The sequence below is a fragment of the Cetorhinus maximus genome, chromosome 1, assembly GCF_964194155.1.
Source record: "Cetorhinus maximus chromosome 1, sCetMax3.hap1.1, whole genome shotgun sequence".
Classification (NCBI taxonomy): Eukaryota; Metazoa; Chordata; class Chondrichthyes; order Lamniformes; family Cetorhinidae; genus Cetorhinus; species Cetorhinus maximus.
This window is the reverse complement of record NC_135879.1, coordinates 126,859,202-126,875,473: the sequence shown is the minus strand read 5'-3', so window position 1 is coordinate 126,875,473 and position 16,272 is coordinate 126,859,202. Positions and strand designations below refer to the sequence as shown.

The 16,272-nt window shown below is 44.0% G+C and overlaps 1 protein-coding gene across 5 annotated transcripts in view; it reads left to right on the top strand.

Annotated features, from left to right (window-relative positions):
- The window catches only part of arap2 (ArfGAP with RhoGAP domain, ankyrin repeat and PH domain 2), a 454,954-nt gene that overhangs the window by 327,252 nt on the left and 111,430 nt on the right, over positions 1 to 16,272 (top strand). For all 5 annotated transcript variants that reach the window (XM_078546079.1, XM_078546088.1, XM_078546071.1 and 2 more), the window contains one exon: positions 8,637 to 8,742. In XM_078546079.1, the coding sequence (XP_078402205.1) occupies positions 8,637 to 8,742 (106 nt within the window). The remainder of the gene's footprint in view (positions 1 to 8,636; positions 8,743 to 16,272) is intronic.

The following is a 16,272-nucleotide window of genomic DNA, read 5'->3' as shown; positions in this document are numbered from 1 at the left end:
AGTTGGTACATAATGCAGATGTTCTCAATATATTGGATAACAAATGTGACACAGCAACAACTTATATTTCTATAAGTTTTGTTTTTACAAATATATTGTGTATATATGTGGTACAGAGGGTCTTTTTAAACACTATTTTTCTTTAGACATTGAGGAGTTTGCATACAGGCGAGGGGTTAAAAGCAGCAAAAATGTGAATGTGTCTGGAACCTGCTCCATCCTGTCAGCTGCCTTGTTTAAATTGAGCACATTAGGTTGGTTGAATGCAAAATCCTGGGAAAGGCAGGTCACCTATTAGCATGTGCTAATCACTCAAGAGGAGTCATATTGCAACACACTTGCAAATAACAGCATATCTGTGTGTTTCCTGCAATTCCTGAAACTCGCCTGTGAAAACAAGATGAGAACACAATGGCAGTTGTGGGGGGTGGGCTGACTAAAACTCATGGAAATACTGCAGTAAACACTCAGTACTCACAGATACTTTCTTACCTGGTTTGTTCACAATACTTTTATTGAGAGTTTACTTTTTTTACTTTGGAGGTTTTCTGAATCTCATCGTGATGGATGGTGCTTTGGTTGCCTTAGGCTGGACTTCAAACTAGGAGCAATATGGCCAGCAGCAGCAGCCTGCTGTTCAGAGATCTGCAGCTGGATAGCATAGATGAGATGTACAGCTTGCATGAGGCAATATTTATGAAACATGTTCTATAAGCAGAAACTGAGCCATCTAGGTCTATCAGAAAACCAGTCTTTCAGGAGATCAGGTTGTTGCATCAGTTGGTAGCAGGCATTTACAGCCTCCTAGAAGCAGATATGCTGTCTGCTGGACCTGGTGAGTGCATTTTGTCAGTGGCTGGGAAGGTGAACACCATCCTCAGCATTTTTTTTCCCTCCAGAACCTTCTGGGGCTCTGCCTGAGACATAACCAGGAGGTCATAGCTGATGGCCCAAAAATGCATAAAACAAGTTACTAATGTGAAGGTCAGCAATTATGTGAACTTTGCTTGCAATGATGCCAGTCAAAATGAACAGCCCCTCGGCTTTGTAGCTCTGACTGGCTTCTCAAAGGTGCTTGATGTCATCAACTGCTCACATGTAGCAGCCAGTGCAGCCACAGATCAACCAAGGGAATTTGACAACTGCAAGGGCTTCCATCACATCAATGTGAGCTGGTGAGCAACCACAAAAAAATATTTTTGAAGGTGTGCGCAAGGTTTCCAGGCAACATCCATGATACTTTCACTATCTGGCAGTCCAAGCTCCCTGATGTCTTCACACCTGGAAACGCACTTAAGGGGTGTCTGCTAGGAGCCAAGGCATGCCCACTTAAAGCATGGCTGATGGCACCTGTCAGAAGCTCAACCAAAGAACCCAACAGAACACTGAATGCCATATGACCACAAGATGTGTGATTGAATAAGCCTATGACATACTGATAACGTCCTTTAGGTGCCTCAACAGACCTGGAGATGCCCTTCAGAATACACCAGCTAGTGTCCAGAATGCCTGTCTTGTGCTGTGCTCTGCACGATATTTGCGCAGCAGCGAGATTTGGATCTGCGAGAGGACAAGGTTAATTGAGCAGAGGATCCCGAGGAGCTGGAAATGATGAAGAGGAAGGTGACGAGGACAGTGAAGTACCAGCTGTTCACATTAATGCCAAGGATGCCCTTGTTAATGCAAGGATCACTTAGGCTGCAGCGATGGACGAATATCAGAAACACATGCAACAACCAGTCTTCCTGCCCTGCCCAATGTCACTAACACAAAGCAGCCCTAAAAGCAGCCAACCAGGCTTGCATATCCCCCTTTTGGTCCCTGGTAATTCATGTTTTCCTATTCATCGCCCACCACTATTATCTTCAAGAAACAGCTTCAGCAACTTATTCTCAGCTTCTAGATTTGACTCTCTTCTTCAGTCATCTACAGCTTGCCTGTGTTGCGCCACTGGACTCATCAATCGCTACTGCTCAGTTTGGACTGACCTGTGTCCTTTTATATCTTTCAACTAGGTCAATTTGCCCAAAACTTTTAGTTTCCAAATCTCAGTTTGTTTTAGCTTCATTAGAAACTGGGAGGGCCAGCCTCCTTTCTATTTTTACCTGTTCTGTTTCCCTTTCTGTTTCCCTTTTCAGTTCAGTTTCTGCTTTGGTTAAGTTCTGCCTCAAAAAATACAAATTAAATTCAAAGACACAGAATCCCTCACATTCATCCTCTGCATGTGCCAGCTGTAACATCGGTTCTTCCCCTCTCCCAAGTATTCCGTGAACTCTCCTCCTGTAATAGGAGAATGATCAGACCTATGAGAGAGTGTAGTGGCACGTGTTGACATGATAGATGATGAGAACATCAACAACAATTCATATTTATATAGCACCTTTAACATAGTAAAATGCTCCAAGGTGCGATTTTTTTTGAGGAGGTAACCAGGAGTGTTAATGAGGGTAATGAATTTGATGTGGTCTACATCCACTTTAGCAAGGCTTTTGTTAAGGTCCCTCACAGCAGACTGGTCAAAATAGTAAGAGCCCATGGGATCCAAGGCAAAGTGACACGTTGGTCCAAAATTGGCTGAGAGGCAGGAAGCAGAGGGCGATGGTAGAGGGATGTTTCTGTGACTGGAAGTCTGATTCCAGTGGGGTTCCACAGGGCTTGGTGCTGGGGCCCTTGCTGTTTGTGGTGTACAAAAATGATTTGGGCTTAAATGTAGGGGGTATGACTAAGAAGTTTGAGGATGACATGAAAATTGGTAGGGTGATAAATAGTGAGGAGGATAGCCGTAAACTGCAAGACGATATCAATGGACTGGTCAGGTGGGCAGATCAGTGGCAAATGGAATTCGACCCGGAAATGTGTGAGGTAATGCACTTGAGGAGGACTATCAAGGCAAGGGATGAGGTTCCCTAAAGCTTTTATAAATTAAATAAAAAGTTTTCCTGAAAAATAAAAACATGTCCCATCTCATGTGACACAATCACGAGGGGACATGTTTCATTAAATTTTTATTGATTTTATTCATTGTTTTTAAAAGCCCTTCAATCTCACTGAGGCAGCTCCGTGCCTCAGGGAGATTGAAGCGCTCTTTCGCAAGCATGCGCAAAAGAGCGCTAGCCCCGACTCTCCCTCCTCCCCCTGCCCGCCCATGTAGCACTGAGCACTACCACTCGCGTATAACACTGGGCGGGCCTTAATTGGCCTGCCCGCGAAAATGGCAGTGTGGAGCTAATCGCGGGCGGCAACCGCCCCCCCCATCCGCTCCCACTGAGCCAGCCTGACGCAGGAAAAGCTCAGGCCCAGAAAATGTGACAAATACTGCCTTAGTGCTCACATCAAGACAATACGTGAAAATATCATGAACTGACTGGATCTAATCTGCTTCCCCTTCCTTTTCATTATTCATCATTATTACAAACCAATAATCTAACTGGTATGCAGAACTAGCCTTTGGGGAAGCTGAGGGAGAAGATATAGGTGAGACTGCATCCCACTATGAAATAATTCATTTGTTAGTCCACTATTCACCTTCACCAGAAGACTGCTCTTTATTTTTTATACACTTGCATTATCAGTAGAGCACTTACTTGATTTACCTTTTTGTGTGTTAAACCAGGAGAAAATAGTATCAGACATGATTCTAACGTTACATAAATATATCAGACAGGTCTTTATGCTACTGCGTTTACTGACTTTTATCTGGTCAGTTTCAGATAACTACATTCTGCAGCCTGTACCTCATTAATTCTAATCAGTCTCTGACACCTGAGCAATTGCAATTTTGCACTTTGCAACAGAACATTACCTCCGCTACTTTTTTCTTATTTACTCATTCACGGGATGTAAGCATTGCTGGCAAGGCCAGCAGGTGTTGCCCATTCCTAACTGCTATTGAGAAGGTGTGGTGAGTTGCCTCCTTGAACTGTTTTAATCCATCTGGTGTAAGTGGGAGGGAGTTCCAGTATTTTGACCCAGCAACAGTGAAGGAATGGTGATATAGTTCCAAGTTAAGATGATGTAGCTTGGAGAGGAACCTGCAGGTGGTGGTGTTCCCGTGCATCTGTTGACCTTGTCCTTCTAGATGGTGGAGGTTTGTGAGGTGCTGTCTAAGGAGCCTTAGTGAGTTGCTGCTGTGCATCTTGTAGATGGTACACACTGTTGCCACTGTGTGTTCGTGGTGGAAGGAAAGAATATTTAAGGTGGTGAACGAGGTGGCAATAGAGCAGGCTTCTTTGTCCAAAATGGCGTCAAGCTTCTTGATTATTGTTTAAGCTGCACACTTCCAGGCAAGTGGAGAGTATTCCATCACACTCCTGACTTGTGACTCGTGGACAGGCTTTGGGAAGCTAGGAGTTAAGCTACTCACGGCAGAATTCTCAGCCTTTAACTTGCTATTGTAGACACTGTATTTATATGCTGGTCCAGTTGACTTCCTGGTCAGTGGTGACCTTCAGGATGTGTTTGGTGGGGCATTAATCAATGGTAATGACATTGAGTGTCATGGAGAGTTAGATACACCAATGCTTCCCAAAATATTTTCCAATGTGACCCCATTTTTTGCACTTGAAAATTAACCTGACCTCAAACACCTGGAAAAACATAACAGCAATATGTGAAGCAGTCACTCAGTATTGTCACTCAACGTTATTACAATTACACAGCTTTTCCTTGAGGCTTACTCTGCCATTTTGATGCTCTGTAACTACAAAGCTGAAAAAACAAATAATTTTATTCAAAGCTTCCATCTCACTGAGGAGACTTCAGGCCAGTACTCATCCAACAACCTGCTCTGAAAATTCTGTTCATATTTTGACAAATTCCATCACAGCAGCTAAGATAACCCACAACATTCTAAAACAATCAACAGCTTCCTGAAAGAAAAATTTTCTTTTCAATTTTCCCTATCTCCACATGTTAACAGATGGATCCTTTAATTAAAAAAAAATTCCAGGATCCAGATCTGTATCTTTGCCAAAAATTGATAAGTTCTTCCTTGAGCCATACTCTATCTGTGTACCCAGTTTTATTGAAATCTGTCCATTAGTTTTTGAGATATATTTTTTGTAGTAAAACAGACCAACAAACAGGGACAAGAAGTATTACCACAGCCTGCTTTCAGTGACAGCAGTAAGTAAGGCAACATAGTAATATTAAGTATATAATTATTAAAGTTTGTGTATTATTGATCAACATATAAGTATGAAACTCTGGCATTTTAAAATATTTCACAAAAATATGATCTTATGTGCATACGTAAGTTTCAACCAAGCTCTGCATATTCCCTGGGAGCAGAAGACTGAGGGAATTGCCACCCCCTCAACCTCCATGCCCACATTGTAATCAGCCTCTCTTCCCCACCACAAACTACATATACACACACACATGCCCCTATTCCCAACCCTGCTCTCACCACTCACTCAGCAGCCACTTTTCCCAAACACCTTCCCCACTACATACGCTCACTCAGCAGCCCCAACCCCCTACTTCTCCACCACTCACTCACTCCACCACTGCCCCATTCATTTACTTAGCAGCTCCTCTCCCCTTCCTACCTGCCCCACACCTCTACAAACTTTTTGGTCTAGTTGTTGTTGTTGGTGCCTGTGAAGTGGAGTCACTATTGTGGGGTGAGAAGCCTGTACAACAAGCAGACAGAACCATAGATAAGTTACAGCACAGAAGGAGGCCATTCGGCCCATCTTATCCATACCAGCCCGAGGACACCCAGGTGTCCTTTCTAATCCCACCTTCCTGCACCCAGCCCATAGCCCTGCAGCTCACAGCACTTAAGGTGCAGATCCAGGTACTTTTTAAAAGAGTTTAGAATTTCTGCCTCTACCACCAACTTGGGTAGCGAATTCCAGACACCCACTACCCTCTGCGTAAAAAAGTTCTTCCTCGTGTACCCCCTACAACTTCTGCCACTTATCTTGAATCTATGTTCCCTGGTTCTAGAATTCTCCACCAAGGGAAACAATTTTATCCTGTCCACTCTATCTATTCCCCTCATAGTTTTGTACACCTCAATCGAGTCACCTCTCAGCCTTCTTTGTTCTAAGGAAAATAACCCCAACCTATCCAATCTCTCCTTGTAGCTACACTTTTCTAACCCTGGCAACATTCTTGTAAACCTCCTCTGCACTCTCTCCAGAGCTATTACGTCCTTCCTGTAATGTGGTGACCAGAACTGCACACAATACTCCAGTTGTGGCCTCACCAGTGTTTTATACAATTCCAACATTATATCCTTTCTTTTATATTCTACACCTCTGCCAATGAAGGAGAGCATTCCATATGCCTTCTTTACAACCTTGTCTACTTGAACTGCTTGAAGTAGAAACACAGAAAATTTTGAAGCCACCACACACCTTCACGGCTCAACCACATGACCTCTTGGCTTCTCATCGGTCTGTCGGTGACTAAGTAACACTTGCCGGCCACTGCCTGCGCCAAGTTAGTGCACAAGCACCCCGAGCCCACTCAAACTCACCGGTTTGTGATATTAAAGGGCACTTTGGCCTCACCATCCGCACCTTGCTGTTCTGCGGAATTGATCCAGTGGGTCCAATGCTGTCCAGCCAGAGCCTCAAGACTAAGGGGTCTCCTCTCCAGTCACCATTGTTGCCTTTGAGGAGGGGGGCTCGCGACCCCAGATGTGAGCTCTGCAATCACACCGGGGGTCACAACTCACAGTTTGAGAGCCCTTGGGCTAGACTTCTCTCTTGTTGGAAGTGGTCATTGCCTGGCACTCGTGTGGCATAAATGTTATCTGCCTTTTTTCATCCCAAGCCTGAATGTTATCTGGAACCTGCATGCAGGCACTATATCATTACAGTGAGGAATTGCAAATGAAATTGAACACTGCAATCATCAGCTTACATCCCCACTTCTGACCTTATGATGGAGGGAAGATCATTGATGAAGCAGCTGAAGATGGTTGGGCCTGGGACACTACCCTGAGGAACTCCTGCAGTGATATCCTGGAGCTGAGATGACTGACCTCCAACAACCACAACCAGCTTCCTTTGTGCTTGGTATGACTCCTACCAGCGGAGAGTTTTCCCCTTGATTCCCAGTTTTGCTAGAGCTCCTTGATGCCACAATCTATCAAATAGTGCGTTGATGTCAAGGGTATACATTGTCATCTCACCTCTTGAATTCAGCCGTTTTGTCAATGCTGGACCAAGGTTGTAATCAGGCCTGGAGCAAGTGGCCCTTGCAGAATCCAACCTATATCAATTAGGCTTAGCAGCATTGTTGATACCACCTTCCGCCACTCTACTGACGATTGAGTAGACTAAATGGACGATAATTTGTTAGATTAGATTTGCCCAACTTTTTGACGATATACCTGGCCAATTTTCCGCATTGTTGCGTAGGTGCCAGCATTCTAGCTGCACTGGAACAACTTGGCTAGAAGTGTGTCTAGTTCCAGAGCGCACACATTCTTTTGATTGTGTTACTTGATGTATACTAATTAAAGTTTTGCTGATGCAAAGCTGAGTTTTTTTTCCACAAATGCCATGAGACTGCCAGCATTATGGGTACTTTTTCTAATCTTTTTTCTAATCTTTTTCTAATAAGTGTGGTGGAGACAGGTTCAATTGAGGCATTCAAGGGGCCATTAGATAATTATTTAAATAGAAACAATGTGCAGGGCTACGGGGAAAAGGCAGGGCAATGGCACTGAGTCATAATGCTCATTCGGAGAGCTGGTGCAGACATGATGGGCCGAATGGCTTCCTTCTGCACCATAACAATTCTGTAATTCTGTAATTCTTGTCCTAAAATTAGGACAAGCCAGGAACCAAAGTGTTTCACGCAACTTATAACTTGATATGTTTAAACTCCAGAGAAAGGTGGATAATCTTGAAATGGCTAAACATTTTGCAAAATTGGCATTGAGCAATATCACGTATATAGGCTTTGTGACTTCAAATTCTCCCCCTTTATGCTTTATGCACATCCCCCATCATGTTTTTCACCTCTTTTAGCTTCCATCACCACATTAATGTATAAAATATAATATATGTATTCATCCCTAGCTAAGCATTTCAATGCATCTCATTTTCAAATCCAAACACATCATGAATTTATGTTTGCATGGTTTCTGTGAATATTTTAAGAATGTAATTTTAGGAAAGGTTGTATTAGAGTGAGATACAAACCCCAACCCACAAATCACAGTGAGCTCCATAAATCATAAAACCCCTGAGTAAAAAGGTATTTTGTGTGTGCTCAGAGAGCTGCTAGATGAATTCATTGAAAGCTGAATTGCTTGAAAGTTTTGTTTGTTTAGAAGAAAGTAGAAATTAACTCTCTGCAGAATTCTGTAAGCAAAACCTTCTGTGCCATTAAGTGCTTATAATCTCTTTAAAATGAGTTCAGCTGGAGCCCTGTGAGAGAACACACAACTCTCAGCAACCTGTTACCTATGTCACTAAGGGCACTGTTTTATAATGAGTTATGCTCATGAAGATGGTATGTAATATTACATCAAGAAAAGGCCAGTGTGGTAATCAGGCTTGTAAGGCTTTTTTGATGTAATGTAACAGTTCAGTCATGTTGAGTCCATGTGATGCATTGCCTTTTTCTGAACCTTCTGCCTGTGCTTAACCTCAACAACCTTTTGTCACTAGATGTACAAAATGAAAAGGAAAGACTGGAAAAGTACCGAATGTTAATACAAACATTACCACGAGTCAACCGGGTTACTCTTGCAGCCCTGATTGGTCACCTCTACAGGTGTGTGAAGTTAGTATTTCTGTGGCTTTTTAACATGAACAATATCTACCCTTATTGCTCGTATTTGAGTGTATCTATGACATAAATGGATATACATGGAAAACATCTGCTCTTCTGAGGAAAAAGCACAATTTAACAGGTACTTTTCAATTGAATAATGCAATGGTTACAGGTCATTTGTGGTAAGTAGTTTATACAGTTTATGCAACCTGCATTAGATATAGTTCCTCAACATGGTACTGGCAGATCTGAGGATCTAGTTCACTACTTAATTTACGTAGTCTATATTTATTGCTAATATCACTAGTTGACTAATAATATCAACATTCTAGCGGTTACCATTGACCAGAAACTGAACTGGACTAGCCATATAAATACTGTGGCTACAAGAGCGGGTCAGAGGCTAGAGAGTGCAGTGGGTAACTCACCTCCTGGCTCCCCAAAGCCTGTCCACCATCTACAAGGCACAAGTCAGGAGTATGTTGGAACATTTACCACCTGCCTGGATGAGTGCAGCTCCAGCAACACTCAAGAAGCTTGACACCATCCAGGACAAAGCAGCTCGCTTAATTGGCACCCTATCCACAATTATTCACTCTCTCCACCACCAACAAACAGTGGCAGCAGTGTGTACCACTTTAAAAATGCACTGCAGAAACGCACCAAGTCCCCTTAGGCAGCATCTTCCAAACCCACAACCTCTACCATCTAGAAGGACAAGGGCAGCAGACACATGGGAACACCACCACCTGGAAGTTCCCCTCCAAGCCACTCACCATCCTGACTTGGAAATATCTCACCGTTCTTTGACTGTCACTGGGTCAAAATCCTGGAACTCCCTCCTAACAGCACTGTGGGTGTACCTACACCATGTGGACTGCAGCTGTTCAAGAAGGCAGCTCACCACGACCTTCGCAAGGGCAATTAGGAATGGGCAATAAATGCTGGCCTAGCCTGTGATGCCCACATCCCATAAATGAATTTTTAAAATAGCCTCCAAATTAAGGTCTGTCAAATCCATTTGTTAATAGGATGTTTGGTCAGAACAGAAGTAAAAAAAAAACATAAATAAAAGCAGAAAATGCTGAAATACTCAGCAGGTCAGGCAGCATCTGAGAGAAATAGAGTTAGCGTTTCAGGTTGATGATGAATCTTCACTGTAAGCTGTGATCATGTTTGGATGAGTGTCCAGGGGCAGCATTTTCCCGTCGGCAAGTGGGGGGCGGGGCCCGCTCGCCAATGCATAAAATGACGTGTGGCGACGTCAGGCAGACATCCCAATGTCACCACAAGTCATTCAGATATTCAGTTTGGCGGGCGCACAGCCAAGTCGGCTGCGAGCCTGCCGAACTGCCAAAGGCCTATTAAGGCCTGTTAAAAAGTAATTCAAGTAATTAACTGAGCTGCCATCCAACCTTAACATTGGCGGGCAGGCGAAGAGCCCTGGCGGCCTTCGCATTTTTCATGAAACCTCATCCACAGGATGAGGTTTCATGAAGGGTTTATTATTTAAATAAAACATTTTGAAATAAATAATGGACATGTCCCAGCTCATGTGACAGTTTCACATGAGGGGACATGTCCTTAATTTTTTTTCCCACCTTTATTCAAATTTCCATAATTTAAACAAAACGGAGGTGCTTCAGGGTGATCTCTGCGCTCTTTCCTGCGCATGTGCGAAAGAGTGCAGGGAACCACTCAGGGAATCCCCCCGCTGCCCGCACAGGGAGCGCTCAGCGCTTCCGGGCGTGCGTAATGGTGGGTGGGCCTTAATTGGCCCGGCCATGTAAAACGGTGGCGATCAGGTTCGCGCCCGCCCCCACCCACCCCCGCACAACCCCCCCCCCGACGAGGGGAAGTATCTGGTCCAGGAATAAATACGATCCCTATAAATTCCGTGAAAAAATCCCCTGGCTGATCCCTTTGCTGATGTTTCCTAAGCAGTGACTTCTCCTTAATCCGATTTATAATATCAAATCTCACTGAAACCAGCTGAGGATCTTTATTCATTTTCTTTCATTTTCCTTCCTCTTCCCCTGAAGGTGGTGTCTGATGCTAGACAGTAGATTCTGAATGCTGGAAGCCCTTGGACATTTAGTCCAGTGACTGATTTCATGTCTGAATCCAGTTGACACACCTGAAAAGGTTGTTTATTTGTGAGAATCACCACAGCCAGTCCTTCTCCTGTCCTTAACCACCATCCAGCGGTGCACTTTCAGCAGAAACACCTGGTTATAAATGAAGACAACCCTGAGGGATTTTTCATCTGAACGTTGAGGCCAGTTGCATTGTACTGCTTTATTTACTGCTTGTGAAGGGGCCATCGTATCTTTGATCCATCTGTTTGAGGCTCAGACCCATGCTCAGGAGCACAACTTATGACAAGATGTGCAAAGGAATTGCTATCACCTTTCTCACAACAACATGGACATAAATAATAGTCCATGGATCCACCCAGATACACAGTGGCCAATCAGTGTAGGTCAGAATCCTTGTTTGCTGCAGCCTCTTCCCTTTTTTGCCATAAAATCACCGTAGAAATCAGTCTTGGATCTCATACATGTCTTGAAAGAAAGTCTGCTACTACGCACAAAAGTTCATGATAATAAAAGAGATCAGTTTGAACACATCTTTATATGACCATCTTAAACTGCAACATGTTTTAGTGTTATTTAATCTGCTTTTCTGTGTAGCACAATGTACCAAGGGATGGCGTAGTGGTATTGTCACTAGACTAGTAATCCAGAGACCCAGGGTAATGCTTTGGGGACCTGGGTTCCAATCCTGCCACGGCAGATGGTGGAATTTGAATTCAATAAAAATCTGGAATTAAAAATCTAATGATGCCGATTGTTGTAAAAAAAAACATCTGGTTCACTAATATCCCTTCTATTGTTCCTTACCTGGTCTGGCCTACATGTGACTCCAGACCCACAGAAATGTGGTTGACTCTTAAATGGCCTAGCAAGCCACTCTTGCTACAAAGACACAAAAAAGGAATGGACCACCTGGCATCGACCTAGGCACCAGAAATTACAATGACAATTGCAGCCCTGTCGACCCTGCAAAGACCTTCTCAGTAACATCTGACACTAGTGCCAAAATTGGGAGAGCTGTCTCACAGACTAGTCAAGCAACAGCCTGAAATCCAAACTACTAAGGAATCGTACCTTACAGATAATGTCCCAGACTCCACCATCATCATCCCTGGGCATGTCCTGTCCCACCAGCAGGACAGTGGTATACAGTTGGAAGGGAGTTGCCCTGGGAGTCCTCAACATTGACTCCGGACCCCATGAAGTCCCATGGCACCAGATCAAACATGGGCAAGGAAACCTCCTGCTGATTACCACACTCTGCCCTCCCTCAGCTGAGGAATCAGTGCTCCTCCATGTTGAACATCACTTGGAGGAAGCACTGAGGGTGGCAAGGACGCAGAATGTACTCTGGGGGGGTGGGATTTCAATGTCCATCACCGAGTGTGGCTTGGTAGCACCACTACTGACTAAGCTGGCTGAGACTGCGAGACTGGGCCTGCGGCAGGTGGTGAGGGAACCAACAAGTGGGAAAAACATACTTGACCTCATCCTCACCAACCTACCTGCCACTGATGCATCTGTCCATGACAGTATCGGTAGGAGTGACCACCGCACAGCCATTGTGGAGACAAAGTCCCACCTTCACATTGAGGATACCCTCCATCGTGTTGGGGTGGCACTACCACTGTGCTAAATGGAATAGATTTCAAACAGATCTAGCAACTCAAGACTGGGCATCCATGAGACGCTGTGGGCCATCAGCAGCAGCAGAATTGTGCTCAAAAAGAGTTTGTAACCACATGGCCCAGCATATCCCCCACTCTACCATTACTATCAAGCCAATGGATCAACCCTGGTTCAATGAAGAGTGCAGGAGCAGCACCAAGCAAATCTAAAAATGAGGTGTCAACCTGGTGAAGCAACAACACAGGGCTACTTGCATCCTAAACAGTATAAGCAGCAAGTGATAGACAAAGCTAAGCGATCCCACAACTAACGGATAAGATCTGCAGTCCTGCCACATCCAGTTGTGAATGGCGGTGGACAATTAAACAACTCACTGGAGGAGGAGACTCCACAAATATCCCCATCCTCAATAATGGAGGAGCCCAGCACAGCAGTGCAAAAGATAAGGCTGAGGCATTTGCAACAATCTTCAGCCAGAAGTGCCAAGTGTATGATCCATCTCGGCCTCCTCCAGAGGTCCCCAGCATCACTGATGCCAGTCTTCAGCCAATTCGATTTGCTCCACGTGATATCAAGAAATGGCTGAAGGCACTGGATACTGCAAAGGATATGGGCCCTGACAATAATCCAGCAATAGTACTGAAGACTTGTGCTCCAGAACTTGCCGCGCCCCTAGCCAAGCTGTTCCAGTACAGCTACAACACTAGCATTTACCTGGCTATGTGGAAAATTGTCCATGTATGTCCTGTACACAAAAAGCAGGACAAATCCAACCCAGCCAATTACCGCCACATGAGTCTACTCTGGATCGTCAGTAAAGTGATGGAAGGGGTCATCAACAGTGCTATCAAGCAGCACTTGCTTAGCAATAACCTGCTCACCAATGCCCAGTTTGAGTTCTGCCAAGGCCACTCAGCTCCTGACCTCATTACAGCATTGATTCGAACATGGACAAAAGAGCTGAACTCCAGAGGTGCGGTGAGGGTGACTGCCCTTGACATCAAGGCAGCATTTGACCAAGTGTGGCATCAAGGAGCCCTAGCAAAGCTGGAGTCAATGGGAATCAGGGGGAAAGCTCTCCGCTGGTTGGAGTCATACCAAGCACAAAGGAAGATGGTTGTGGTTGTTAGAGGTCAGTCATCTCAGCTCCAGGACATTGCTGCAGGAGTTCCTCATGGTAGTGTCCTTGGCCCAACCATCTTCAGCTGCTTCATCAATAACCTTCCTTTCATCATAAGGTCAGAAGTGGGGATGTTCGCTGATGATTGCACAATGTTTAGCACCATTTGTGACTCCTCAGATACTGAAGCAGTCCATGTCCAAATGCAGCAAGACCTGGATAATATGCAGGCTTGGGCTAACAAGTGGCAAGTAACATTCGCGACACACAAGTGTCAGGCAATGACCATCTCCAACAAGAGAGAATCCAACCATCACCCCTTGATGTTCAATGGCATTATCATCACTGAATCCCCCACTATCAACATCCTGGGGTTTACCATTGACCAGAAACTGAACTGGACTAGCCATATAAATACTGTGGTTACAAGAGTAGTTCAGAGGTTAGGAATCGTGAGACGAGTAACTCACCTCCTGACTTCCCAAAGCCTGTCCACCATCTACAAGGCACATGTCAGGAATGTTATGGAATGTTCCCCACTTGCCTGGATGAGTGCAGCTCCTACATCACTGAAGAAGCTGGACACCGTCCAGGACAAAGCAGTCCACTTGATTGGCACCACATCCACAAACATTCACTCCCTCCACCACCGATGCACAGTAGCAGCAGTGTGTACCATCTACAAGGTGCTCTGCAGGAATTCATCAAGGCTCCTTAGACAGCATCTTCCAAACCCACAACCACTACTACCTAGAAGGACAAGGGCAGCAGATAGATGGGAACACCACCACCTGGAAGTTCCCTTCCAAGTCACTCACCATCCTGACTTGGAAATATATCGCCGTTTCTTCACTGTCGCTGGGTCAAAATCCTGGAACGCCCTTCCTAACAGCACGGTGGGTGTACCTACACCATATGGATGGTGGCGGTTCAAGAAGGCAGCTCACCACCACCTTCTCAAGGGCAACTAGGGATGGGCAATAAATGCTGACCCAGCCAGCGAAGCCCACATCCCGTGAATGAACAAAAAAAAAACCTCAACTTCCATACAGATGGTCCCTTGCAACAGCTTATTGAGTTGGACACCAATCCAGTATAGTGCTCCTGCCATACCACAAGGAGACCTTACAAGTTCAGTGGAACTGGTCAGTCAGTAGCACTAGACCTGTGGAGCATTTATAAACTTAGAACTTTATAACTATGCAATTGGAAAGATAGTTATCAGCTATCTAATGACCAACTAGTGAACATCCTTCTTTTGGGAACTAAGAGGGATCTCTTTGGAATTGAGATGACACACCAAGCAATCAGGTTTGGTATCAAGATAATTTCTAATGCAAACTGGGTAATCCAATAACTGACTCAGGTACAACTGCCAGCTTGACCAACCTGCGATGGAACAATTTGTCATTTTGAGCTGGAATTCTTCCTGCTCAGCTCCAGATAACCCTATAAGTAAATATTGTAAAACAGGTTGAGTAGTCATAGATAGACAAGCAGCAGGGAACTTATCAACACTCGGTGGTGGCAAGCTGTACGGTTTTAGCTGGTTAAACTCCAGCAGTGCCTCTGTGCAGTTTGAACAGTCTCTATGCCTTGGCTCCACTAACTTGCGCCTAAGGCTTAGGTTCAGTGGGGTTTGGGGGAAGGGGCCAGGCACATTTTTGGGGAAAACAAATAATCATACAGATGCAGATTTCTCAGTAGGTTGGTTTGAACACACTGAAACTTCGTGATATGTTTCCACAAGTATCAGCTACTGAGCTAATCAAAAAAAAAGTTGATTAAGAATTACTTGAGATCAGTTGTTAAACTTTGAACTAGATTCTGTCTAGATTGATAAATTACTACTTAAATTCAAAATTTATAATAAAATGGGATGCTGAGAACTTTGACATTTGTGTAAGTTGCATTTTTATTTTAAACCTGGCTCCAAGTATTTCTGCACCTTGAGGAATTTAACTGCTTTTTGGATAATTGTATCTTCTTCTTTAATATTTGCAATGATTCTATAACTGTTGCTTTTAAATTCAAAAATATTACCCACTTCTGTCTCTTAGGAATAGTATACAAAGTGCTTCTGTTCAAAATAGTTACAATCTCACATTTCCTAATCTCACTTTATAATGCTCTATCTTGGACATCTTTGTCTCTAAAGTGTTCTGAGAGGAACCTTCTCAAAATATTTCACACTTTCCCAGAATACTTCACACTTCCCCAAAACACTTCGCACTTTCCCAAACCACTTCACACTTTCCCAAAACACTTCACATTTCACACTTTCCCAAAACATTTCACACTTCCCCAAAACACTTCACACTTCCCAAAATACTTCACACTTTCCCAGGATACTTCACACTTCCCCAAAATATTTCACACTGTCCCAAAATACTTCACACTTCCCCGAAATACTTCACATGTTCCCAAAATATTTCACACTTTCACAGAATACTTCACACTTCCCCAAAATACTTCACACTTCCCCAAAATACTGTAACTTTTTGTTTGGATAGTGAATGGTTCCTTTTCTTCAAATTTGTGATGTCTTTGTGCTAAAGTGATAATACAAATATGTACCATATTGATCCATTTCACATTATTTTTCTGATGTCAGTGAAAAATTACTGTATGATCTTATTAGCTGCTCTGTAATTACCCTGGAAAGATTATCATTAACTTCTATTT